The sequence below is a fragment of the Engraulis encrasicolus genome, chromosome 2, assembly GCF_034702125.1.
Source record: "Engraulis encrasicolus isolate BLACKSEA-1 chromosome 2, IST_EnEncr_1.0, whole genome shotgun sequence".
In the NCBI taxonomy this organism is placed as follows: domain Eukaryota; kingdom Metazoa; phylum Chordata; class Actinopteri; order Clupeiformes; family Engraulidae; genus Engraulis; species Engraulis encrasicolus.
The window spans coordinates 33041463-33064059 of record NC_085858.1 but is presented as its reverse complement, the minus strand read 5'-3'; the positions used below and the strand labels follow the sequence as shown (position 1 = coordinate 33064059).

The following is a 22597-nucleotide window of genomic DNA, read 5'->3' as shown; positions in this document are numbered from 1 at the left end:
GGGAGTAATTAAACAGTGCTCTGCTCTCCCCCATCCTCCTCCATGACTGAGGTACCCTGAGCATGGTACCATCCTGTGATGAATTGGTCCGCTCACTGGGTATTAACTCCAAAAATAATTGATTTCACTTTTTACATGGCAACGTTTACCTTAGGCCTGAGGAAGATCCCTTTACTGGATCGAAACGTTGCCATGTAAAAATGAAATAAAGTATTTTTGGAGTTAACACCCAGTGTGCGGACCACTTCATCACACTGCTTTACACTTTTTTGTCTGGCACCTGGATTACTGCCTTGTGGATTTGCGCACCCCAACTGCCAAACACCCTCCTGACTCCTGCCACACTGCTCCCTTTTGGGCGACATTGGGGGCTGCCCCCTTGCACGGGAGGCATAAATGCAATTTCGTTGTGGGCAGTGTGCACTTGTTTCCCAGTTGAGCTTTCACTTTCACATAAAAGAAATTAGGTGGCCTCTTGGTCACAGCTTATATGAATCAACTTTTTATCTGCGCCAATAAATATTTGATGATCAACTTCAGGCTCCAAACAACATACGTTATCTGCAGAGATGTTTGTGCACAGACAGATATTTAACCAGCTCACTGGCATTGCCAAATAAATCATTAAAATGCAAACTATTGGGGTCAAGTGGTGCATTGCCCTACTGTACCAGACCAGGAATTGTCTTAGAGCTCTACATGCCTATGGGTACCAAGTTTAGAATACAGCCTGGGTCATTTCCCAACCCAGTCTCTCTGTCCCACTTTCTTCGTGTCATGATCTTCACTGTCTGATCCACAATTAGGGGGAAAAAAGCCCATAAAACTTTTTTTTTGGGGGGGGGGGGGAAGCTAATTATTGGCTTGATAGGTATATGAGCTGATTGACAAACTTGTCAATCCATCTCTACTTCATCACTCATAACAGAATAATGATAGCATTGCCAATAATTATAATTAGCAGTCAATTATTTTAGTTACATGTTGCCCAATGTCAACTCAAAACCATAGAAAATTGGCGAAAATATTGAAAAAAGATCACGAGATCAATGATGTAAAAAATGATATCCCCAAGGAACAATGCACAGCAGTCAGACGTGTCCGTACACGTGTACCAGTGTGTTCTTAAAAAAGCATTGAGTAGGATACTGTTACAGTAATTTCCTTCACAATAGACAGCCATGCCAAACATGAGACCAAACTTCAACTCAAATGTGTAGACATACTCCAAAGCCACAGCTTTATGAACATTTTCATTCAATGCTCCAGACTATTTGATACCTATTGCTGTGGTGAGTTTATCATGTCAAAGTGAGAGAAAATGGGTCAATTTGGAACTGCGCATGTGCCCGTTTAGGCGAGTTCATATTAGATAGTGCATCAATATGGAGGACAGACCATCATTTACATACATACAGCTCAATCCAAAATCAGTGGCAATACTGAACATCAACGATGAATGAAAAAGGTCATGCTTGTGAATGGGAAACACCCAATTCAAAAGGTCATACTCTCTAGACCTTTAAGATAGACAGAAGGTGATGTATGGAACTACAAGGGTTTACTCAAACATTTGTACCATAGCCTAGTACACTTCACCAATTTGAATGACGTGCTGACGGGAATGTTCGGGCAGTAAAAGTTCTATGGAATTCTGGGCACCATACAATACAATTTGGAATTTTAGAATCTTGCATTGTTAGAACTCATTCTTTTTATAGAATGTTCAAAAACTCACACTTGTTTCGTTCTGTACAAAGGCACAATATGCTCGGATGAGGTGGACTTCACTCAAGGTCAGCTGAATTGGCAGCTTGGTGTTAATGTGCCCTATTCCCATAGCAAATTAGCGCAGTCAAATTCAACAATGGAAAGCAAGGACTATTTCCCCAATTTAATATTTATTGTCATAGAAGTTGCTTTAATAACATGTGAACACATCTGTGCATGTTCCAGGAAAACTGCACAAGTTGAGAAACCAAAGTGGGCAAGAAGCAAAAAGGGAGACATGTACAACCAAGATATTAACATTCTGGTTTCATCCAGTTAATTTCTCACTGTTTTCCCCTGTGTGGTATAATCATCTTGTGTTTTCAGAGCAAAAAAAAAAAACTGGTCCACATAACTGCTGCCATTCTTTTTACTTTCATGGAAGCAAAACAAATCAATAAAAAAATAACAAAAAAATAATAAAAATCATCAGAGAAAATGCATCTCTTTTTGCTCATAGGAGTAGATCAGCAAAGGGAATGGGGAATGGAAGGTCTTTCAAACGGGGCCTAAACAAAATGGCATCGCTGAGCTCTCAATATGAGAAAGAGCTGACATATGTGGACTTGATTTCATTTTTTTCCGTTTGCTTAAAAACAGATATCTTTCAAGACAAGAACTGTTTGTTTGTTTGTTTTGCTTTGTTTTCAGCTGGTCTTCAGGAGGCAGAGGGGGTCTTGGGGAGGTGGCCGGGCGGGCGTCGGTGGGCCGTGAAGGGGGTGGGGGGTGGTAGTGGATGGGGGGGATCTGCGGACACTGCAGCCGCCCACCTCCGCCTCAGCTTGGTCATTCCAGAAACACCCATCATGCAACTGGTTCACTCTTTTTCAGCAACGAGCTTCAGCACCTTCCCGATGGCAATGGTTTTACCTGCAGCAAAGGAGGGAAAAGCATTTAAAAACAAAAAAAGAGCCAGATGATGCACTTTTTGTGTAAAACTCACTTGTTTACCACCACACATGATTGACGCCATCTAAAGCAAATTTGTTTATCTTGGTGAACAGACCAAGGATATGGATCACTGGAACTATTTTGTGTGGTCTGATGAGACCAAAATGAACAAATTTGCTTTAGATGGCGTTAAGCATGTGTGGTGGTAAATAAGTGAATTTTACCAAAAAAGTGCATCATCTGGCTAGTCAAGCATGGTAGTGGGACTGACATCGTTTGGGAATGTATGAATGCCGTCAGCATTGGAAATCTGAATTACATCTAAAGAAGCATGCATGTCAACATGCACTGTGACTACAGAAGCAGATCATGATACTCTCCATAGGATTTCATTCAAAACTCACACCCATCTATTTTAGCCAGGTGCAGACTCAAAATGTACAATTTCAATGTACTGAAAGGTTGAAACACACCGATGACCTCCCTTTTAATCCCTTTTCATTTCGAAATGAAAAAAGAATGTAGTTGCTTCCAAAGGTGGTTCTACAAAGTATTAAGTAAAGGCTGTGAATACTTTTGTAAAAATGAATTCTTTGTTTTTTATTTTTATACATTTTCAAAACTGTCAAGACAACTTGCTTTTCACATGGTCATAATGGAATAATTTGTGTAGGATTTTGACAACAGAGATTCATTTGTAGCATTTGGAATAAGGCTGTAAGATAATAAAATGTCAAAAAAGTGAAGCGCTGTGAATACTTTCCGGATTGACTGTACGCTGCATTCAGGCTCTTGAGATTTGAGCGGTTTCTTTTTCTTTTTTTTTATGTGGATATGTTAGAGCTGAACATCATTCTAGTGCAAACTGTAGTATCAAACTTTTAAATGCAACTTCATGATTTTACGTGCTTCAGAGGCAGATATTTAGGTTTCAATAGGGAGAGGGCACCTTTTCCCAAAAAGGGCTTTGGCTACAATGGGTTAAGGGAACATTGCCCAACCCTATTACAACGGTATACCATGTCCAAGAGTCTAAATGAACCGACCTTCGTCCCGTAGGGTGAAGCGTCCCATTTGGGGGAAGTCTTTGAAGGTCTCAAGGCAGATGGTCCCTGCAGTCCGCAGCCGGGCAATGCACACTTGGTCCTGCTTCACGAAGCGAGGTCGCGTCTTGCTCTTCTCGCCTGACTTTTTGTCTACCAAACAGATTAAGGCCTGAGGAGACACATGAAACAAAAACAACAGAAAAAATGAACATCACGATTATGATGACTGATATGATAAATTCAGACAACATCAAATCAAACACGAAAATTGATTTGGCTGGGAATAAAAATGATCCTGCAAACATTATTCCAAGCCCAAGCCCTTTCCAAATGTTATGAAAGCTATTGTAAAGAGCATTACCGTAATTTGCACTTCCTCAATGCAGGTGTGGATGTGTAGAACTGCATTGTAACCGGGACAGATGATGGACTTGTGTTCGATGATGACAATCTGTTACAAAGACACACATCAATGTTACAATCTGTTACAAAGACACAAAGCAATGTTACACTCTGACAGTGAGACTAGACATGCAGACAGGTCACTCTTCAAGTCTAGCATTGTATCGTATTCCACTGTGCAATTGTAACTGATTATGTCCTTTTCTTTAATTCATTTTGGATGACAGACATTCTGCTAATAGTAATGTAAAATGTATACTGATCTATGGCGGGGGTGTCAAACTCAGAATGACTGAGTCGTGGCCGAAAAAATTTGACTTAAATTGTGGACACATGCACTTCATCATCAGAGTTGAATTTCACACACATTCTTTCCCATCATACAGTGAGGAGAATAAGTATTTGATCCCTTGCTGATTTTGTTGGTTTGCCCACTAATAAAGACATGATCAGTCTATAATATTAATGATAAAATGTATTCTAATATGGAGAGACAGAGTATCAAAAAGATTGATTCAATGATTCAATGTGTCTTTTGTGCAGGTTACTATTAACAGGTGTGTTCAATTCAGATAACAAGTTGATTGGAAGTGCCATTTGATCTGCGGGATCAGAACTCTTAATAGTTGGCAGGGGATCAAATACTTATTTCTCTCAATTAAATATAAATCAATTAATATATATTCTTTAGAATTAATTTCTGGATTTTCTTTCTGATATTCTGTCTCTCCATATTATAATACATTTTATCATTAACATTAAAGACTGATCATGTCTTTATTAGTGGGCAAACCAAAAAAAAAATCAGCAAAGTATCAAATACTTATTCTCCTCACTGTATATGGTAGTTCAAATATTCTTGCCTTCATTGCCTTGCACCTCATTTCAAATGTGCCTGTTATTCTGTTGAAAAAGACTGAATTGTTTCATTGTCCTGGGCTCACTCATTCCTGTGACACCAAATTTCATGTTCAAGTCTTGTTACGATACACGAATGGTGCATGTGGGCAAACTGTTATACATATTTGAAATGATCTCGCGGGACGACTAAAATGACTTAGTGGGACAGAATTGGGCCCCGGGCCGGAGTTTTAAGATGCCCGCTCTTTGCCAAGGCGAATTATCAGTTGCCTATTACCTGCGCAGCTCAGTGTGAGATAAATGTTAACTTGAACTTATGTAACAGGTGCCAACTAGCACCACGGTTTGAAACCACCACAAACCAGCATTTCAATATCTTGCAAAAGCTCAATTATAAAGTCATTTTCTCATTTTCAAACAGGATGGTAAATGAAGAATAGTCCCCAAAAATGGTTTTGGCTAGGGTGACAGCGGGGAAACCTAGATGTTTCCTCCACAGAAGCAGGGCATCAGCAAAACATGAGCCCACAAGCACAAGTGGAGGACGCAAGGTCGCATACTGGAAAGCAGACCTAGTGTGAGATGAGCTCGGTCCCAAGACTCACCTGGGCGTCAAAGGTGCGCCCCGTGTGGCAGAGGTTCTCCCCGTTGCAGAGGATGAAGCCCGGAAGGATCTCCTCCTCCTCAATGCCCTTCAGCCGCAGCTTCAGGTTCTCCCCTGGTCCCGCGTCGTCCGTCTCCACATCGTCCGAGAGCAACGCCAGCACTTCCACCGTGTGCTGCACACGCAAAACGGTCACACTTAGAATTTCACTCACTGATGCAGCACGGTCACTAGCATGTCTCACATGTGTCTAATGTGCTGGTGGCACACCATTCCGCATGTATATTGCCAAAGCGTTCTGCATGTCAACCCCATGCCGTCACTAAAGTGTTTCAGTGGTCACCAGAGGCAGACTGACCAACACAAGATCAATAGAATGTCGCTCAACATTAATGACAATGTCTGTAGGCTACAGTAGGCCACCGTAGGTCTCTGCCTATTTTTTGGGAAAGGGGCAGTATATTGCGAACAAGCTCTGCACGGAAGGCCTATGCAACAAAAACAGAGATCTATTTTCTGCCTGGGGAACATGGACCGGGCAACCACATAGGCTGCAGCACTACTACAGACAGAGACTCCTGTCACCAAGCCTGGCTTTTTATATATTTACATTTTCTCTTATGTGGTATGAAAGAGAGCAAGAGATGTGGCTTAAACCTATGGATCCTGTTGTGTATTTGTATTTGTTCTTATAGACATGCTAAATTAGAGGAGAAATGGCAAAGTTATTCCTTTGATTACAACACAGTGCAGGCCTGATCATTGGTGAAAATGAGTATTAGTTTAACTGTATAATAACCTCACCCTGTTGGGCATCATGAATAGTTGCTGTCCTTTGCTGATTGATCCCGACTCCAGTTTTCCAAGAATAACAGTGCCCATGTCCTGACGTGGCAAAGCAAAGGAAAATAATTCAGGCTAGGACACAAATTCAACAACACGGATTACAGCATGTGAATGATTTAGGTGTGATGTGCTCTCTTTCTCTCTCTACTCACCTTGTATTTATCTACAATTGGTAACCTGACTGGTCCGTCACTTGATCTGTTTAAGTTTGGCAAATTGTCCAGATGTGGAATGAATGGTAACCCTCTGCGAATACACAAAAGCCAACATTTTGGAGGGAAAAAGGTGTTAGTTTCAGAAATGTAACTATGGAGAGTAACAGAGATCTTTTTTCTGTCTTTTGCCAAGTTTCTTTCTCATGTGTTAAGTGAAGACTTTTACTTACGTATACCAGGTGCACATTTCAGCTGGTTCTTTTAGATTGGCTCCCGTCAGTCCAGAGCACGGCATGAAATGAATGTCTTTTTTGGGGTTGAAGCCGACCTTCCTCAGAAATGGCACAAGTTTCTCCTTACATTCTTCGTACCTGAATTAGGTTGACACAAAACCAATAACACAACACACAGTTAAAAATCAGGAAGTTCAGCAATGGGGCACCTAAGTCTCCACCCCTTCCGGGCGGCTTGTGGGGCTGGCAACGGAAAAACTTTTGACTGGGCTGTAATGGACTGATCAAAGCTATTTTCCGACCCACCTCGCATTTCCCCTTCGATCACACATATGCTGTGCCTCAGAATTAATAACAACCAATGGTGTGCTTTTCACTTGGCAAGCGATTTTTGAGTTGTGTGTGTGCAAAAATATGTAATTATTTGGACTACACAACAGACGTCGCATGTCCGACGTGCAGCCACTTAAGCCACGGTGCAGCGGTAGGGTTGGCTGTGCCTCGGTTCACGTCAGATATGCGAGGCGCACGTGTAGTCTCCAACACAGTTTTGCACAAAAGCTAAAATAACGTTTCTTGCGTGCCGAAAATGAGTGGTCTTACGACGCAAATCCAAACCTTTCAAATTCACTGTCATCATATGTGAAATCCGGAGCACATGCCAAACGGGATGAGGATTTAGCTTGACTCGCTCCATTAACTCGCATTCAAAATTTTGCGAGCTCCAGCCCCATAGATCGGAAGTAGAAGGGCGCGACTTAGGTGCCCCATAACAGGACTGCAACAACAACCGAAAGACATAACACTTATGGAGCGTTTTCATGCCGACTGAAAACCAAGGTGGTGCCTGTACCCACACTTAATTAATTTTGAAGCGACTGATGTGCTCATGCCAAAAATCTAAAAGCGTTCCAATAACGGACAGAAACCAAGTAAAACTTTCAGTAATTAACGTCGATTGCTCACTGGTGAGCACTACGGACCCCGGTGTAACTTGTGCAGGAACCACCACCACCATTATGGCAGGCCTGATAACTGCTGAAATGGTACCAACCTCTCCAGGCTCCAGTTAACTGTTGGGTCGTCCATTTTGTTAACCAGAACGATCAGATGTTTGACTCCCGCAGTTTTGGCCAACATGGCATGCTCTCGCGTCTGTCCACCCTTCTCAAAGCCCGTCTCAAACTCGCCTTTCCTGGCGGAGATCACCTGGGGAATGAAACACAGACAACACTTGAACCTGTATAAACTTATTTCACTAACCATCAAAAATAGAAATGTGTAGTAAAACGCCTACAAATGCAAAACAATGGTGCTTTCTTGTTTCATTCATACTCTGCCTCCAAATTTGGCAAGCACCCACACACGCTATAGAACTCCATACTTTTTGATTCCTTTCTATTCAAACAGCTCCCTCTAGTGTAGGATGCCATGCATTACATCTGAGAACACAAAAGAGTCCCAGCCGCCTTTCTTTCTTTCTTTTTTTTTTTTGGTGACGCTGCAGTTTGAGTTAGTTGGGAGGTCCATCCATTCAAGCCAGCTGACTCACCAGCACCGCCAGGTCGGCTTGTGAGGCCCCGCCGATCATGTTGGGGACGAAGCTTTTGTGGCCCGGCGCGTCCAGGATGGTAAAGTGCTTTTTCTCGGTCTCGAAGTATGCACGTCCGACCTCCACAGTCTTGCCTTTGTCTCGCTCCTCCTGGTTTGTGTCGAGAGCCCAAGAGAGATACCTGGCAAAGGGCAGCACAAAATGGTCCAATGACACGATGGAAGGTGCTTCATGTGTTGCTCAAAATCCAATTTAATAACTCAAGTTTGGCCATTAAACAATAGCATTTTCTAAATAGCGGAATTTCTACATTTTATTTTATCCAGTTAGTTCATTATCTTAGTTAAATCTTTTTGCATCTATCCAATCCCGTAAAAATGACCAATATTGAACTAGTTACTGGTGGTCACAGTTATCAGCGCCCTTACAATACTTTTAGTGGCCATACATCTTCCCAAAAGCTTATCACTGCTTTTTTCAATTTTATTTACTTTGGCATATTCATGCAAGATTAAATGCGTGTAATATCTTGAATGAGGAACTCCACTCTACACCCCCATATCTCCCCAAGGAACTGGAGAGGTGTTTGGGGTTTGTAGAGGTGTATTCTGCTTTATTCTTTATAATAATCTCACCAGGTCTCCCTGTTCTTCTCCTTTGCTTCCCTCTCGTATTTCTCTAGGGTTCTCTTCTCCACCATGCCCGTCAAGTACCTGCAAACACACCACACAAGAGACCCCAAGAGAAGAGAAGAGAAGCGAACAGACCACAAGAGAAGAGAAGAGAAGAGAAGAGAAAAGAGAACAGGTGTCAGACAACGCTGTAGCCAGTCAGTCGAATAAAACGTACAAAACAGCCAAGACAACAAGGTCAAAGAGATGAGGGCCAAGCTCAGCGTCACGACTCACATGATTTGACCTCCAATCGTGGACTTGCCAGCATCTGGAAAGCGAGACAGAGGGAGAGGGGGAGATAAGAGAGGGAAGGGAAGGGGAGGGGGGGTAAGTTCACAGCTGATAAAACACCAGTGTAAGGTGACAGGGCCTATGCTAGTCTGGAGAGAAAGCGGTGGGACGCATGCAGCACACTACACTACTAACTTATGCAAGGGTTCCCACTCTAAGTCAGATATGAAATTCCATGACTGGAAAAACTTTACGAGATTCCATATTATTCCATAAAATGCCATGACCCGTGGGAACCCTGTTATGCTCTTCTTTCCCCAGGTCTATTCCAGTGGTGTTCAAAGTGGGGGCCGGGGACCCTTGGGGGGGCCACAGCAGGTTGTCAGGAAAAAAATATATGAAATAAAACTCACAATAAAACAAACAATTTAATAAATTGAATAACTTAAGTAGCCAAAAATAAACTAAAAAATAAGCTCAACAATCCCAGTGGAATCATTTTCTTCTTAACAATGTTTATATACTGAATGTACTGTGCTTTCTTTAGTACTTGAATGGGTTTAGGAATGCACCAACTTCATCGAGTGATCGAAGGTTGCACAGAAAAAATAATGTGGCACGGCTCATGAGGGGGGGCCTTGGCTGGAATCTACGGGTATATGGGCCTTGTCATGGCTAAATTTGGGAACCCCTGGTCTACTCCATCATGTCAACAACACACAGCATCCAAATCAACACTTTACAAAAATGTCACAGTGAGAAAATTAAAAATAATCCAAACAACTTCCCACAAAAGCAAGTGTGCTTCAAAGAAGAAAACAAAAAACAGCCACACCCACAAATTGCCTGGTGTATTTTTGCTCACAAACCGCCCCATGACCTGCACAATTCACATACATCACTAGTGTGCAAAGCAAAGTTGTCATGAACTGAAAACATGTTGTAAACTCTAACTATGAATGTCGTTGAGGGCGAAGCGCCACTGATGGCAAAGGAAAGCCTCACTCATGGCATGTGCACACGCACACGCACGGAGAGCAGGAAAAGAATTCTTATCTTCAAATCTGCCTTAAAACATTTGCCGTTGTCAATTTGTTTAAGCACATGATATTGAGCTGCATGATTGCATGAATTGTGCTATAAGTAAGAAAGTAAGTATGTAAGTCAAATCTTGCAGCCTAGTACAGCAGCTCCTCCACCTCTTCCCAAATTTCCTGGTATTTTAGTTCAGCTATTTTTTTTGTCTGCATTTGTTCTTTTGAGTAAGCTATCAAAAAGCCCTTAATTAATATCCTTCTTCGTTTTCTTGCGGGTCATGGACTGAGCTGCCAAAAGCTCCCATCAGCTATTCACATAGTTATCATCAGTCATCATTTGCTCTTGAGCAACCAACTGACCGACGTGTCCAATGAAGACGACGTTGACGTGCTCCTTCTTGGGGGCGTCTTTGGGGATGGGGGCGGCCTTGTGTGCCGGCGTGGTCTCCTCCTCATCCTCCATGCCCTCGTCCTGCGGCGACTCGTCTGCCGCCTGTGCCGGGCTCTCGTCTATGCCGGAGCCGGAGCCCGATCCGCCTCCCGGCTCCGCTTCGCTGGGCTCCGCACCTTTCTGGTCCCACGTCTCCTCCACCGCCATCTCCGCATCGCCGTTCTCCACGGGGGGCGCTGGAGAACAACAAAATGAAAGTGCGTTTTGTGCCATTAAGTTAATTCTCTTGGAATATATACAGTCCCAGGAAAAAGTTTGTACACCCTTTTAAATTTCTTACATTTCTGTCAAAATTGATCATAAAACATGGTCTGATCTTCCCGGAAATCTCAAAAAGGAACAATCAGAGTCTGCTTTAATTAATTCCACCCAAACATTTACATGTTATCATATTTTTATTGGTCATAAGGCCATAACATTCACAGGAGAGCAGGGCATAAGTAAGTACACCCTTGCATTAAGTAGGTTTTAATCCTCAGTTAGTTGCAATATCATCAACCAGACTTGTCCTGTAGTTGCAGATCAGATTAACAAAACAATCTGTTTGTATCTTGTCTCCCTTTTCTTTAGAGAACTGCCTCTCGTCAGCAAGGTTTGTGCGATGTCTTGAGTGCATAGCTTTCTTGACTTCATGCCTTATAATCTCAATTGCTTTCTGTAAGGGCTTTGACTGGGCTATTTCAGAATGTGTATTTCATTATTATGAAGCCATTCTAAAGTTGATTTGCTTCTAAAGTATGGGTTGTTGTCACATTTCAGGACCCATACTCTTGTGTGCTTCAACTGTGTGACAGACTTCCTCACGTTTTTTCTGTAAAATATCACAATAAACTTGAGTTCATTGTTCCACTGATAATAGCAAACTGTCAAGGGCCTGAGGCAGCAAGGTAGCCGCATATAATGATGCTCCTGCCGCCATACTCAGAAGAGGAGATGTAACCAAGAATAGCTAAAAATGGGATTCATTCTGCCAATCTAAAATGAATGGGGTTTCTGTCCAAAAAAATATTGCTGCACCTTTGAGGTTTGCGAAAAAGCATTTATATGCTTCATAGAATTACTGCAAAATATTCTGTAGACCAACGTTGAAACCAAAGTTGAATTGTTCAGGGGAACACACAATGTCATGTTTGGAGGAGAACTGGAGAACCACACCTTCACCAAAACATCATCTCCACCTTTGAGTATGGTGGCGGGAGCATCATTATATGCGGCTACCTTGCTGCCTCAGGCCCTATTCAGTTTGCTATTATCAGTGGAACAGTGAACTCAGAAGTTTATAAAGATATTTTACAGAAAAAAAGTGAGGTAGTCTGTCACACAGTTGAAGCACACAAGAGGATGGGTGCTGAAATGTGACAACAACCCATACTTTAGAAGCAAATCGACTTTAGAATGGCTTCATAATAATGAAATACACATTCTGGAATAGCCCAGTCAAAGCCCTGACAAAAAACAATTGATATTATATGGCATGAAGTCAAGAAAGCTATGCACTCCAGACATCCCACAAACCTTGCTGACGAGAGGCAGTTTTCTAAAGAAGAGGGAGACCAGATACATCCAGATTGTTTTCTTAATCTGATCTGCAACTACAGGAAACATCTGATTGAGGTTATTGCGACTAACTTAGGGTCAAAACCTATTGAATGCAGGGGTGTACTTACTTATGCCTTGCTGTCCTGTGAATGTTTACATCTTATGGCCAATGAAAATATGAAAACTTTTAAATGTTTGGGTTGAATTAGTTAAAGCAGACTCTGGTTGTTCCTTCTTGTGATTTCCGGGAAGATCAGACCATGTTTTATGACCAATTTTGACAGAAAGGTAAGAAATTTCAAAGGGTGTACAAACTTTTTCCTGGGACTGTACAGTAGTTTCGGAGAAGACAAACACAGACAGGTCTCAACACAGGCCATGAGGGTCGGCTGAACTAGCAGATTTTGGATTGAGAGGTCCACACATACTTTATTTTTAATTTCATGGTGGAATAACGTTTCGACCACTGAGGTCCTCTTCAGCCCTTCAGGCCTCTGAATAAGACCTCAATCGCCAAACCATAATTCTGCCATGGAAGACTAAAAAACAACAACATTTTTTCTGTGTATGGACCTCCAATTCAAAAACCTGAGTCAGCCTTTGCCCTGCTCTTCACCAGGGATGTGACACCAACGTTAAACAGACAAATTTCAGCCTTTAAATTAGCGTTTCTCAACAGGGTCTCCATGGCCAACAAGGGGGTGTTAGGGATGTGTTAGGAAGTGTACCGGTGAGAGAGGATGGGGCGTAGTTGCAATTAGGGGGCATTGTACACAGTGAAGTGTAAGCTTTACAAACTATTAGTAGGTGGTTTAGTTAGCAACCCCTTACTCCAGGCCTTGGAATGCATTGTAGGCAGGATTTACAGCGGCTGGCAAAATAATTACACCCGAATTCGGAACTGGTCGTGAGAAAGCAGATTGACACCGCGTAGTGTAGTGTGTCACATTATGATTTTTATGTATCATGCATGTATGACATTTGATAGAACTGGACACAATGCACACACAGTATGTAGTGTAGTGACACAGCAGCTTTTCTCCACCATGCTGTGTGTCCCCGCCTGACCATTACCAACGCTTTAGGCTTCCTTTAAAACAGCAGCCAAAATGCTGACAGTGAAACGGGCTGTAATCTCCATGCAGAAGGGACTTCAGCTAAATCCTAAGCAGCAGCAGGTACAGCTGATTAGTGCTCCCTCAACAGACGCGTCTGCACAGCAATAACAAAACCATATCAGACCCCGGGCATCATAGCTTATGTTTGCAGAGTACAACTGTTTTGACAGCCAATCCAGTTAAAGAGCAAGGGAGAGAGAGAGAGAGAGAGAGAGAGAGAGAGAGAGAGAGAGAGAGAGCGAGAGAGCAAGAGCGAGAGTGAGAAGGATATAGAGGAGGAGAGAGGCGGGAGAGTGGCAGGGGAGAGGGAAGGAGTAACAGAGGGAGAGAGGCAGAGTCAATCATGTGCTTTCGTGTCAGTCAAACCACAGGCCTCTAAATCACCCACTAACACGCTGTGCACATGGGAGTTCCCACACTTTGCAGGCTAACACATGAAATTGTGCTCCCTGCTCTACTCTGCCTTCACAGCACTGGATCCAGCCATTGCCTTATTGAGCCCTTCTATTAAAGCTACTGCACAGCACGCTGAATTATTAACTCAAGTGTGGGGAGCCCTCTTGGACACCTGTTAATTGGCCGACTGAAGGCCCTGTTAGTCGGGCGAGAGCCAGACTCACAACCGTGGCCTGGCCTCCCCTCTCAAAATGGTCTCATCTTTTTTTGGTAAAGATATTTTTTTGGTATTTTTGATATTTTATATTTTTTGCCTAATTTATGATGGGACAGTGGAGGTGGCGACAGGAAGCGATTGGGGAGAGAGAGACGGGGAAGGGCCGGCAAAGGACCCAGGCTGGGAATCGAACCCGGATCAGCCGCATGGTAGACAAGTGGCCTACCAGCTGGCCACGGCAGGGCCCAAAGTCTCATCTACTGGGGTGGTGAACCATTCCCTGAATCTGAACCTACAAGGCGTGCTGTACAGGTTCTGACAGGCTACACTTGGGTCAAAGTCCACACAATGTGACCTACATAATAGGAAGATATGAACGGGAATTCTCTCTGCGTGTGTCACCATGTGTATACAACATGGTAGTCTATGGAGGGTTGGTGATTTGGACGACCAGAGCAAATTTCAGCAGTTAGAGCCAGAGCCATTATGTGATTGGTCGCTTTGGTAACTTTTGCTGTACCCACATGGTTAGGCTAACACTTAGGGAATTTAAAGGACCATATCAAATTGCAAGAGAATTGAAAGACTGAAGCTTAATGGTCCATAATTCACGGCCACACTGTGGAATTTTACGGAAGGACTAGGTCTCTGGGGCGCTAACCACTTAATGACAAACGGACTCACATTGCCGGCACAATAACTAAGTCATGATGCTGACTGCAAAGGTAACACATTCAACTGCTCAATTTAACATTATATATACAGTGCCCTCCATAATTATTGGCACCCCTGGTTGAGATGTGTTAAAAGCCTTAAAATAAATTCAGTGTTTATTGCAGAAGAATACTGTCACACTGAAAATTTTAGGAAAATGTAGCCTTCAACTCAAATGAATTGTAGGAAAATAAAAAAAATCCCTGACTAAAAAATAATTATTTTTCATTAAATCACCTGTTCCACAATTATTGGCACCCTTAACAATTCCCAGGAAATAAATATAATTGAAGCATTTCTGTCATTTCTACAGTAGTTTACAAAGTTTACCAGAGTATGTAGGAACATTTAATTAGTAATTCATCACTTCCTGTTTCCCTGGGGTATAACTATGACGTGACACCGAGGCCATTTCTCTTATCCACTCTTAAACATGGGAAAGACAAAGGAACACAGCATACAAGTGAGGCAGATGTGCGTCGACCTTCACAGGTCAGGCAGAGGCTACAAGAAGATTGCCACTCAACTGCAGCTGCCCATATCTACTGTGAGAGGAATAATTAAGAAGTTCAAAACAACTGGAACAGTGGTAAACAAGCCTGGACGAGGACCCAAGTTTATTTTGCCACCACGCACAGTGAGGAGGATGGTAAGAGAAATCAAAATATCTCCAAAGCTCACTGTTACAGAATTACAACAAATGGTAGCATCCTGGGGTCACAAAGTCTCCAAATCAACCATCAGGCGCTGTCTACACGCCAACAAGCTGTTTGGGAGGCATGCACGGAGTAAACCTTTCCTCACCCACAATCATAAACGCAAACGTCTGGAGTTCGCCCAGCGGTATTGGGGCTTCAACTGGGACCGTGTGCTTAAGTCAGATGAGACCAAGATTGAGCTTTTTGGCAACAAACACTCTAAGTGGGTCTGGCGTGCCACGAAAGATGCGCATGCTGAAAAGCACCTCATACCCACTGTGAAGTATGGGGGTGGGTCAGTGATGCTGTGGGGCTGTTTCGCTTCCAAAGGCCCTGGGAAGCTTGTTAGGGTGCATGGCATCATGAATGCTTTGAAATACCAGGACATTTTAAATCAAAATCTGTTGCCCTCTGCCAAAAAGCTGAAGATGGGTCGTCACTGGGTCTTTCAGCAAGACAATGACCCTAAACATATGGCCATATCTACACAGAAATGGTTAACCAGACACAAAATCAAGCTCCTCCCATGGCCATCTCAGTCCCCAGACCTCAACCCCATTGAGAACCTGTGGGGTGAGATGAAGAGGAGAGTACAGAGGAGAGGACCCAGGTCTCTGGATGATTTAGAGAGATTCTGCAAAGAGGAATGGCTGAAGATCCCTCTTTCTGTCTTTTCCCATCTTGTGAAACATTATAGGAGAAGATTAGGTGCTGTTTTGTTGGCAAAAGGGGGTTGTACAAAATATTAACAACAGGGGTGCTAATAATTGTGACACACATTATTTGATGTCAAATAATTATTTCTTTATGTGGGATTTTTTCCCCACTGAATAAATGCACTTGTATTGAAGGTTGGATTTTTCTCTTTTTTTCCATTAAGGTCCCATATTATTTAGAGAAAAATAATAATAATTGGAAGCTAAAAAAACACATCTCAACCAGGGGTGCCAATAATAATGGAGGGCACTGTATATATATATATAAATTACATTTAATATTATTTTGGCACAACACTTATGTTTATTGAAAAAAGTTCATTAAACACGGCACACTGTATACTGTTCTTTTTTTTCTCTTTATTTTTTTTAAGCGAACCATGTGTTTCGCCTAGTGCGTCTTCAGGTTCGCTCTTGCGAAGTTTTCCTGCCTTACACCTGCACCTGGACAACTGAAAGGTTGTGCACAAGGACTTCTGTGCTGTTATGTTTATATCTTAGCTAATTTACATTCTGTGTTGCGTATTTTGGCGTAGACAACCAGCAATCCACACCATGATGTTGCTTGCAAAGCACCAAACCGTGTTTTGTGTTAGAGCTATGACTACATACTACAGATTGTTTGAAAGGCAAAACTCAAAGCTCTCAGACTGTTTGTATGTTCCTTGGTTCAATAATGATGGAAAACTATAACATGGCTACAGTTCAGTTGGGATTCTATGCATCATCCCTCAGCTTGCAGGTGCATCACAGTGGGACAAACATCACCTCAAAGTAGAGGCTGGAGCATACTGCGGCTTAGTTTTTAAGTTTTATGTGCGAACACCCGACTAACGTTTTGGTGTTGCTATTCTTTAGAAGGTGTACACCGAAACGTTAGTCTGGTGTTTGAACATAATAAAAACTTTAAAACTAAGCTGCGGTGTGCTCCAGCCTCTACTTTGAACTAAAATATGGCTAATTTTAACATAATTTATGTTTGTTAGATCACTAAAAATTGTGACGTCCCTTGAATTTTTGATCGCCATCTACTGCAAGTCAGTTCTATTCGTCAGAGTAAGAGTTCCCATCACCACACATATTCTATGTTGGAGTGTCTTGTTTCCTAACATTGAAAAAAAAGGGAGTAAAAAAAGGAACTTTCTATTTTCGGCATTGAATGCATCAAGTACACAAAGCATATCTAATCCACAAACACATAAAATAAGAGTGACTGTATGTGTATTTTTCCGAGAGGCCAAGGAAAAAGCCCCTTAAGCTTAAATCAAACTGAAGTTGAGGGTAACGGATTAGTAAGGTAGATTCCACAGCAGTTTGCAACAAACCAGTTATTGGAATTTGTAGTACTACTCGTTTTGATTATCATCACACATCGACACATCCCATTTTGAAAAGTGACAAAGAATTTTTTTTTTTTTTTTAAAGATTTTATAGTACCACAACACCCGCCAAATGTATTCATTGACACTTAGCAGGCATCAAAGCACAGCAGTAAGAAGAGACTGTGGAGTTCCAAATGTCAGCTCACAGCACTGTAGCTCCTCATGGGGCTCTGATGTGATGTAACACACCAATCTGGACCCCGTTTCTCAAAAGCATCGTTGCTAACCAGCTAGCAACTTAGTAAGTTGCCAATGGGAAAATGCATTGCAACTAAGTAAGTTGTTAACTTAGTTAGCAACAACACTGTCCAGAAACGTACCCCTGTAGTCCAGTGCCACTAAAACAAGCAGCCGAGGCCCTGCTGTGGCCAACCGGTAGGGCGCTCGCCTGCCATGCGGCTGACCCGGGTTCGATTCCCGGCTTGGGTCCTTTGCCGACCCCTCCCAGTCTCTCTCCCAATTCACTTCCTGTCCACCTCTCACTCTGTCCCATCAAATTAAGTAGAAAAAGACCAACAAAAAAAACCTTTAAAACATTTTTTTGAAACAAGCAGCCGGTCCTAAACATGTGTTGTTGGGGCTTGCACCTAGCCTGGTCCTGACCATCCCATAATACTACCATTTCATTTCGTATTTATGGTCTGGCATTTGTTTGCTCTGAAGCGATTGTAGAAAGCAGGAAGTTTGCACTCAGTTATAGTTTGAAATTATTGGACACCTCTCACCCAATCGCTGGCAGTTACTCAACAACAACATAGCGCAGACCAATGGCTCTGGCGCAGATGTGTACGTCATTGTCACGAGCGTTCTCCCCCTTTCGTCCCCACGTGGGGGGCGTATTCGATTATTGGCTGTTTTCTGGGGGGGCGTTGCAATCAAAATTCTACTGCTGCAAGCACTCCACAGAGAAGCACGGCCAGACTACAGTAGTGGAGCCAATCCTTTGGCGGAAGTACGTAGGATGGCTCGCGAGGCTAGCTTGCACCATTGTGTGTACCAAGACCGGAGTAAGAAGACAAAAACTCACCGTCTTCTTAAGGGTGATTTATGCCTCGAGACCAACTTCCCTGCGTCGTGATGCAGTGAGCCGCGCAGTTAACGGAGTGAAGCCCGCCCCGCCCCCCCATCATGCAGGTACTCTGGGGCACCTCCCCAAAATTGTGACTCAACGCAGTGAATGATGCAGACGACAACGGAGTGAAGGGCAGGAAGGAGAGAAAATCTGTCTCTGATTGGTCCTGCCGACCAGCCTGCTATGCCTCTTTCCTCGAGAACAAGCTACTTCCTTGTTCTAACCTTCGTCGGGCTACGGACTGTGAGCAAAGAGGTTGGATATTTATAAAGAGGAATCGAAACACGCCCACTCAATGCAAAAGCGTGTGCTCAAAATTCGGTCTCCTAAGGGGGCGTTGACCCTCCGTCTTCTTCTCTTTTTGTGGTTTTTGCACAAGACGTGCGCTACTGTCGAGGAAACATTCCGCTTCGTGCGACCTATCCTCGACAAATGAGCCACTTCTTTGTTTCAAAACTAACGCGGTGGCTGCCAGTGCGATCAAAAATGCACGTGACATAAAGAAGATTAATGTTTCAATTTCATTGTCGTCGAGTCTGTGAAGCTAAAAAACAACCGACACGTCACAGTTTACTCTTTGTATTGAAGGCAGTTTGAACAATCATCTCGCTGCCCCTACCGTCGCGACGGAAACGGATAGCGTAGCTAGAATGGAGCTATAAATTAAAATTCACTGCGTTGACTCACTCCGTTGAGGCTCTAAATAGAGCATAACCCACCCTTTATGCTGGCAGAAGGAAAAGACGTGTTGCACTCTGGTACTTACCTACAGGTTCTGTGACCTCCATGCTGGCAACTGTATCACCACCTGCAGACACACAAAAAACTAATCAATGTTTGCTGAATCTTCAGGAACAAGGCACTTGATCAGCAAAACAAAAATGCATTACAAAAAAAACCAAAAAGATAATGCATCTACTCTCAAGACGTGACACAATATGGGGCAGTTTGGAAGATAGTCAGTTTGATTAAACCGACTAATCTCTGACAAACAATGTTACTTTTATATTACTTGCGTGCTCCACACACAAACAGTCACAGCAAGCAGTCGTCCTTACATGTACACACACGTAAATTATGCACACCCGGGTGAGTACTGACACACTGCCCCACAATTTTCAAGACGCGGTGGCAGAGCTCTAGCCTGCTTGCCAGCCAAGTAGACAAGACGAAACGCAATACGCCAACCAAAGACAATGTCAGACAAGATGGCTAGACACCCAGAGGCACATTCTGGTTAAATAGCTTTACTGCACATCTCATTGAGTCATTTCAGTTTACTTATTTAGCCAGAGCAAATCACAAGACACTACAGATGTGTGAGGCTAGGCAAGTGAGGTAATTCATGAAGAGCAGTAAATGTATCATCAAAACACACTGAACTTTCCCAAAGAAATTCTGTTAGTCAAGGTGAGTGGGGTGGTTAACTGGTATCAGAGGTACGCGACCATAATGATCAGAGAAGCTATACTGTGCGGCAGCATATGAAATTACGATATGAAACACCTCAAACGTCAACCTATTACAAATTCGTCTAAAGCAACTTTAGAATTTACATGAACAATATAAAGTGGTAGGCATTTCATTTCAAGGTGAGCCTTAACTTAAACCCTTGTTTTATGGATGAGTGAACTACATTTTAAACCCAGGGCAAATACAAGGGGTCAGTACACATCAGGCACACAGGCCTGAGGGGGCCAATGGAGGCAAAACGCTATGTTGGACCCTGCCACACACAGCCAGTCACTTATAAACAAACAAGCATGCGGATTAACCAACCAGGTACGCTTGACATGCCAGAGATGTGGATGTTGTTAGTCTGCTGTTTACAGAAAACACTCGGGTGTTGCTTCAGGCCAGACATCATCTTCCAGACAATACAACAAGACAAACTCTCACATTCCATCCTTCTGAAACTTCTCATTTAATCCCAGGGGGGAAATTGTAATATGCCATTGCTTCAGAAATACTGTTGCTGTTAGATCGTCTCTGATTGCTCTCATCTCACATAGATCTATTGTAACCATCCAGTGAACAAAAGAGATGTCTTAGTTAAGCAACTACTTGCAGTTCATACTCTGGATATTCGAAAGCAGTGTCTACAGTGTCCACAACAACATCAGCTGTTTTTAAAGCACGTCACCCATCAACATCACAGTGACCCTCTGATGAAGACGGAAGTAACACCGTCGAAACATGTCAGGTAAAAGATAAAAACTTTTACATGTCTTAAGGCAAAAGAAACCACTAAGTGTTTAAGTTAAACAGTTAGACATAATGAACTTAATTCATATGATAGTGTCTACAGTGTGTTTTACTGTACCAGGTACTGATGGATTTTTGTCAATAAATCTATACTTAGTTGGGATCAAATCCCCAGGTCCAGTTATGATGACTTTGGGATGCAAACAGTCAGTCAGTGACATTGGCATTGTGAATACTGCAATTGACTTACAGTCAGTTACACAGTTAATTGTGAGTCAATATGTTAGTCAATCAGGTGGACTTCAAGCAAGTCTTTCTGTCATTTTTACAATCCACAGAACACTCATTTTAGGAAACCCACACCGGTCAAACAGCTTTCAAGACATTCAATTGCAGCCAGGTAGCCTATCAGATCAACATCATGCTGACCACGTCAACAACGCAGACTCAAACTTAAGTTACATTTCCATGCTCGCTCGCATTCAAGAAATAGCTTTATGTTGCCTTGCCAAACCACATCGCATAGAAACAACTGTCACATGACTTTCAACTAGCAGGACATACTTGCTGCTAACGTGTACAGCTCGCCGGTGATGTCTCATACCAAGTTAGCACCTACCATCTTCCCTCCTGGCGGTCGATTTCCACTTCTAAGTTAGGTAGACTACTGGCCAGCTAGCACAGAAGTTACACGTCATTTATTTACCACATGGAATAACAGTGGCGAATATGACACTCACAGTTGCCACTTATAACGTTCAGGTCCACATGGAATAAGACGCTACGCCTCATAACTTACAACACTGAAAATCATACACTTTAAAATGTTAGCAGGCTAGTTAACAACTATTAGCTATGTTAGCTAGTAACGTTTCCGTTTAACGACCATGATGCAAGTAGGCTAGCCATGGCTACACTAGCTTACACAGGCTCATAAGTAGCAAGTAGTGCTACAGAGTCAGACCAAAAACCTGAAGCTGTATGCCGACTTAAATGCTAGCAAGCTAGTGCTAGCTAGCTGACTGGCTACGTGCTAAGGAAAGCACTAAATCACATAACGTGACCGCGAACTTACCACCAGAGTCAACATTGTCCGAGGGCCCTTTCTGAGCGAAGGACGGAACAAATTCTGCCGCATTAATATTCGGGACAAACGGCTTGGCGTTCACGTTAAGGGCAGTGAAGCCCGACAGTTGCTGGTCGACGGGGGCCTCGCCATCGTCCTCCTGCTCCCAAGAATCTGGGGCTGTGTCTCTCGGGTCCATCGTGGGTATGTGAAATTTTCACTGTACTTGAGTATAGACTAACGTCGGCTACGCAGTTACTTTTGTGTCCACCCCTTAACCGGTGTCACCCCTGAAAACGGCAAAACTTTCCCTCCTGTGTCTGCAGTGGGGTTCCGTTTTTCGTAGGATAAACCAGCCGGTTTCTCTCGACGAGGGGCGAGAGAAAGAGAGATTCGAGTCAGCACTCAACGCGAGTCCTCGTGTGTGCTGATGACTCTCCCCGACCAAAGGGAGCGACATCCAAAGGGCATTGTGGGTATTGTTGTCCTAGTGCTCTAGGCACTGCCGATGATCTAAAGTTACAACGCCATTCCGAAAACTACATTTCCATAGATAGACATGACCCCTCGCATGTAGTCATACCTGACCCCTTTTAACTGCACATTCAACACATGAAGAGCCCCGCGAGAAACGTTTAGACATGGCCCCTAGCCAATACATCTATCCAGGGTGCAGTTTCATGCATTCTACAATCTTGAAAAGCCCATCCTTTCACCCTTA

At 43.0% G+C, this 22597-nt stretch overlaps 1 protein-coding gene across 1 annotated transcript; it reads right to left on the bottom strand.

The window, feature by feature from the left end:
* Window positions 1-1882: 1882 nt before the first annotated feature.
* On the bottom strand, window positions 1883-22324 carry gspt1l (G1 to S phase transition 1, like). Its single transcript, XM_063186886.1, has 14 exons — window positions 21886-22324; window positions 19372-19413; window positions 10663-10929; window positions 9269-9302; window positions 8996-9073; window positions 8361-8541; window positions 7863-8017; window positions 6806-6946; window positions 6573-6666; window positions 6379-6459; window positions 5576-5749; window positions 4069-4158; window positions 3708-3876; window positions 1883-2640 (listed from the first exon to the last, which is right to left on the bottom strand). Exons 1-14 carry the CDS (start codon window positions 22073-22075, stop codon window positions 2588-2590), a joined length of 1749 nt encoding a protein of 582 aa, XP_063042956.1. The 5' UTR covers window positions 22076-22324; the 3' UTR covers window positions 1883-2587.
* Window positions 22325-22597: the final 273 nt, after the last annotated feature.